Source organism: Crocuta crocuta, unplaced genomic scaffold (assembly GCF_008692635.1).
Source record: "Crocuta crocuta isolate KB4526 unplaced genomic scaffold, BGI_CrCroc_1.0 scaffold50, whole genome shotgun sequence".
Lineage (NCBI taxonomy): Eukaryota > Metazoa > Chordata > Mammalia > Carnivora > Hyaenidae > Crocuta > Crocuta crocuta.
The window spans coordinates 4,983,204-4,988,571 of NW_027527428.1; the positions used below are offsets into that span (position 1 = coordinate 4,983,204).

General features: G+C 62.2%; 1 protein-coding gene across 4 annotated transcripts in view; it reads left to right on the forward strand.

Annotated features, from left to right (window-relative positions):
• PGS1 (phosphatidylglycerophosphate synthase 1) overlaps positions 1-5,368 on the forward strand; it is a 29,367-nt gene that overhangs the window by 18,187 nt on the left and 5,812 nt on the right. Inside the window, exons 8-9 of one of the 4 annotated variants that reach the window (XM_077755064.1) lie at positions 2,392-2,461; positions 2,845-2,920. In XM_077755064.1, coding sequence (XP_077611190.1) covers positions 2,392-2,461; positions 2,845-2,882 — 108 coding nt within the window. In that variant the 3' untranslated portion in view covers positions 2,883-2,920. Of the gene's footprint in view, positions 1-2,391; positions 2,462-2,771; positions 2,921-5,368 lie in introns of all 4 variants that reach the window. The other 3 variants (XM_077755048.1, XM_077755056.1, XM_077755043.1) reach the window with 3 other exon arrangements.

Below are 5,368 nucleotides of genomic sequence, written 5' to 3' on the forward strand. Positions count from 1 at the left end.
GGGGGGGGGGGGGGGCTCTCCTTCCGGAGCCTGGAGCCAGCAGCAGCCCCTGGTCTTGTCCAGTCATCTGTGTCCCCCCGAGATGCTCCCTGGGGGCCCGAGGACCGCCCGCGGCCAGTCCCCTCCTGGCCGGCAGTGCTGCCCTCAGTGCTGTGGCTTCAGCTGCAGTGTGTGGCGGGCCCTAGATTGATGATGGTGTTGAGCACAAAGGTCAGGCCCCGGGCTTGATAACGGGCTTATGGCCCTGCTGGGAAGTGCACCCGGCACCCGCCCCGCCTCTCCCCTTCCCTGTATGCTCAGGCCCAGAGCAGGGATGCGCCCTCTTTAGTCCCTCCCTGATTGAAAGTTTCCCAGCTGTCCCTGGGGCCTAGCCCAGGGGTGAGATGCCCGCCTTGCGGAGCTTTGCACCCAGGGGGGGCTGGCTGTTCCTGGGGCTGCATCCTGAGCCCTGGGGTACCGGACGGTGTGGCCTCGCCATCTGTGGTCTTTATCTCCTTTGGGTGGAGAAAGATTGGGGTCCACGTGGGCCTACAGAGGAAATGGTGTAGTGGTCACAGGCTGCGAGACCCCCTTCACTTGTGCGTGTCGTCCCGGAGGCTGGCCTGGGCCAGAGGGCAAGGTGTCGGTCCTGCCTTCCCAGCGGGGCGACAGCGCCGGGAGGGTGCTGGAAAGATCCAGTCTTGCCGCACGTGAAGCCCAGGGACGCCTACGTGCAGTGCACGCACAGACGGCGTGTCTGAGAACAAGAGGGCCTTCGGGCTGGAGATGAGGGAAAACGGGTCTGCAGAAGCTCTTGGGTGCCGGTAACCGGGGCAGACTGAGCAGTGGTGACGGGCTCAGGAGCTGTGGGAGGGGCCCCCAGGGTGCCTCCTGAGGAAGCCACCTACATTTAGGCAGATTCTCAGGAACAAAGTTTCCACAGGACCAGGTCCTATTGGCCTTCCCCACACGCCCTGTAGTCCAGGAGCCTTGGGTACACACACTCAGGTGACACGATTCACATCCGCCNCACTGTCCCTGTCCTGTGGGAGGGGGCTTGGGAGAGATGGCTGGGTGGGCAGCACTCAGCAGCCCCGGTGCTTCTCAGCCTTTCTGAGTCCATCGCGAGAGCTGGAACAGCAGTGGCAGGGGGGCCTTTCTTCCCGTCCCCGGGCCTGTCCCCCCAGCTCCAGGCTCTGGAGAGGAGGGGCGGGAGAGGCGGAGCCTGGCGTAGGCAGAGAGCCAGAACTGCAGGGGGCAGGGCGCGGCCATTCCGCCCNCTGGCCCACCGCGAGGTCTCTTGATACGAGATAAGGGGAGTCGAGTGGTCGCCTGTGCGGCAGGGGCCCCGCGGGACGGTGCAGTTGCCTGAGCGCTACACGCAGGCGGGCAGCTTTGATGTGGCCCCTGTGTGGGGAGCGGGGGTCGGGCACATTACAGGAACAGGCAGCAGGGCGTCGTCATCTCTTACCCAAGATATTCTTGGAAATGCTCTTGCTCTGAGTGAGAATTAGGAAATGGTCTTCTATTTTAGGCTCCTTGGTGTGTATTACACGTCGGTGATTCGCTCACAATGGTCATGCGCGCCTGCGGGCCCTTTGAAAGGGCCGTGCTGGTGGAGGAGAGACCAGCCGTGGTGGGAGGGTGCGAGGAGGCTGCGCGGGGGAGCCCTGTGGGGCCGCTGCGGCCGCCTTGGGCACCGGACGTCGGGCCGGGTTTTCTGGGCTGAGTGCTCTTGGTGTAATGTGCAGGCAAAGCCAGGGGCCAGGCCCAGGTCTGGGGTCCCGTAGGAGGAAGGAAGTGTAGGGCGGCGGGTGCCCTGGGGAGGTCTGGTTTGGGACGTCGTCTTTTCAGAAGTAGTGGTAAGGGGCACAGGGCCGTGTAGCAGGTCTGGGACTCGGTGGGTGGGGGGCACAGCGGACCACCTGCCTTTGTCTGTTTCAGGAGATGGTTCGGGATTCAGAGAGAACCCACAGCCTTCGTGACAAAGCGTGCTGGGGGACGAGGCAGGACCCTGTCCCCCATGGCTGCTCACGCTCTGGCTGGGCTGTCGGCTGCCTCATTTCCTAGCAAAATAGGGGAAACTGCGTTCTCTGCGGTGGGATAGAAACTTACAGCGCCTCTTAGGTTCTCTGCTCCGCTGGCCTCTAGTGGGCTTTGCCTGTCTGCTTGGATGTCCCCGAGTCCCCAGCAGGCACTCACTTCTGGTGTCCCTTTGGGTGCAGTGTGTCGGCAGCCTGAGACGGAGAATTGCGTGTCCCTGGTGGGAAGGGCTGCGGAATGGAGTGAGCTTCTTACCAGGAGCCTCTGTCACCCCGCGTGACAGCCCTGTGCCTGCGGGCTTGGGGAGAAGGGTCTCTGTTTCCTCATCCACCGTCTTAACACAGCAGGGGTGTCTTTCCCGAGAAGCAGGTGTGGACTGGACTCTGGGGCGTTTCGTCCCCTCGGTGCTCGAGGAAGGACCGTGGATCCTCTGGCCAGGGTGGGTTTCACGTCTCAGTGGCCAAGATGTGGCTGAGGCGGTTCGGAGAGGGGACTGGAGGCCCCTAGGTCTCTGGGAGGGGCTGCTGTGCGGGGCGGTGAGAGGGAACCCTGGAGAACCCACTTGTCGCCGTGCCCGGGCAAGGGACGCGGGGGGCCTGCCTTCCTGGCGGCGCCCGGGTGGAGAGCGCGTCCTGCCTGGCGACTCCTTCCCGCCAGGGCTGCTTTTGTCTTAGGTCGAACGAAGCGAAGTGTGGAGAGGCCCTCGGCAGATGCTCATGTCCTGTCTGCACGTTTCCTTTTCCCTGCAGGCCTCTGGCTGTACCTGGCAGGGAGCGCCCTGCCCTGCCTCACGCTGATTGGCTCTCCTAATTTTGGGTACAGGTCGGTTCACCGGGACCTGGAGGCCCAGATCGCCATAGTGACGGAGAGCCGGGCCCTGCAGCAGCAGCTTCACCAGGTGGGTGGTGGTGAAGGGGTNCCACTGCCCCGGGGCGGGGGGGTGGGGTCCTTCCAGTGCTGGAGGAAGGCGCTCTTCTCACAGGGACATGGACACATTAGGAACAAGCCTCCTGTAAGAACGCAGGTCCCAGTGCAGGGCCGCAGGGGGGGAGGAGCCAGGCTCACTCGGGCCCAGGAGCCTCGGGCAGGAAGGCTCGCCCCGCTGGCAGGAAGGGTCCTGGGGAGCCAGTGTCTCTGCCAGGAGATGCAGAGAAGAGGCAGACCTTGTGAGGAGCCCCGAGCACCAGAGCAGAGGGGCTTTGTGGAGAACTGAGTCCTTGCAAGGCCCAACGCGTGGATGGCCCCGTTCCTGGGTTCACGGGCCCCAGCGTCCCTGTGCACTCAGCGCCTGGGTTCTGTCTCTCTCGCTCCCCAGTGGCTTCCCTTGGGAGGGCTCTGGCTTGGGGCTGCACACACAGGAGGCGGGGGGCAGAGTGTGGAGGTGGGCGGTGTGCGGGGCCCAACCGAAACTCGGGGCTGCGTCCCCTCCCTCCCCCCGGCAGGGCAGGGGGATGGCGATTGGCGGAACAGGTCCCCTTCTCCTTGAGGACCTCCAGCGTCTTGGAATTTCTGTGCGATTTGCCTAATGCTTGCAGTTGGGGCAGGGTTTCTGCCATCGCTCCTTCGAGCGTGGGAGGCGGGGCGTGCTCTGGCGGCTCGGCACAGGGTATGCCGGCCGTCGGGCACAGGTGGCTCCGCTTGGAAGTGGGACGAGCAGCCCTTTGTCCTGAGCTGGGGTTGGCGACCCTGGGCCCCGTGCTGCCGGCTGGCTGGTGGCCGCCATCGGGCCAGAGAAGCAGGGGGAGGGGGAGATGCTGGCTTCCTCACCAGGGCAGGGACGCAGCTGTGTTGGCTCTCTTCCTACGGTGTAAGATTCTACTTAACGTTCAGAGGAAAACAGCTACTGAGAATTCACGAGTGCGCTCGGGGGACCCTGTGACTGCCTGGGGCAGTGCTGCTGGACTTTGGAGAGCACCAGCACCGAGCCTGCGTGGGAGACCAGGGCGGTGCTGTGGGCTTGTGAATTTGTGACCTTTACAGCAAAGCCTTTCCATGGAAGGTGCCAGCTTCCCTCCTGAGTCATAGGAATACAGATAACGCTGCTGTAGGCCAGACCTCAGAAGCTTCGGCTATTGACTTTGTTCAGCTTTTATTCTCCAGTGTTTGGGAATTAGTGTTGCGAAACTGTTGGAGCCTTTGTTGCTGGACGAGGAAATGGTAACTGCCTCGTTCCCCAGGGCCTGACTTCTGCCATCTGGGAGCCCTGTCAGCCACCAGTGGGGCCTTGGTGCCGGGAAGGCCTTCGCCACCAGGGGCGAGAGGAAGTGGCAGGGGCGGTGTTCTGGGTGGCCAGCGCGCGATCCGATCCGCGCAGCCCAGTTTTTGCTACCGTGAGGCTTCCAGAAAATGAGGAAGCCCCACAGCTGAGGCTCCAGCTGGGGTCGCTGGTGTGAAAGGGACAGGGCTGCGCCCCGGTGGGGTCTGCTGGACTTGTGTGAACTTCTGCCCTGGGTCAGCGGACAGTTGTGGCTGTGAACTTGGCCTTGGGCCGGGATGAGTTCGCCGCGATCTGGGTTGGTTTGTGGGGGGCATGTGCTCAGAGCAGGGCTGTGCTCAGGGTCCTGGTACCAGCTGCTCTCCCCCGCTGGCCGAGGAAGGGGATTGAACCCACATCCTGGACCTTGAGAAGAGCTGGGCCGGTTGTGGTCAGGAGATCTTTTCCCAAATGACATATTTAGGATATTTTCCTTTTCTTCCCAAACCTGAATCCCAGGGGTTTTATTTAGGCTGTGGGAGGGCGAGTAGTTCACGCTGCTGCCACAGCTCTTCCGCTCCTCAGGGGCACATTGATTTCTGTGGCTTTGGAATGCAGAAGCACATTTCTAGATAATTCCACCTGTGTGCGTGCATGCTGGGACTTCGCCCTCCCCCCACCCCGCCAGGTGGCCCACGCAGTGCCCGATGCTGGGGCTGTCCAGCCATACCACTGCCCCACAGCCCAGAAAGTCCCTAAAACCCCGGCTGTCAGTGTCCCCGCTCCCTCTTCTCCTTGGGATATACTGGGAAGGGTCCTATTTGTAGCACGCCAGGCACTGGGTGTAGAGACAGATTTTTATCAGAATCCTAAGTCCCTCCCTTGACTTAGTACACACGATAAAAACTGAAAGCTTCCTGGTTTTGTTCAGAGAACATGGTTTACCACTTGTGACCCAAGAAAGACTCCCTTGAACAGCATTGTGACCTTGAGCAGCTGACTTCCTTCTCCAGCCCTGTTGTGGGGTCTGTGAGGAAACTGAAGTGTTTCTGGTAATTTAATTGAGATCTTGGCCGAGGGTTCATTTGCACACATAGAGCTGGAGCCGGGTCTGCGGAGATACCTGCACACACACCCCCCCCCCCCCCCCCC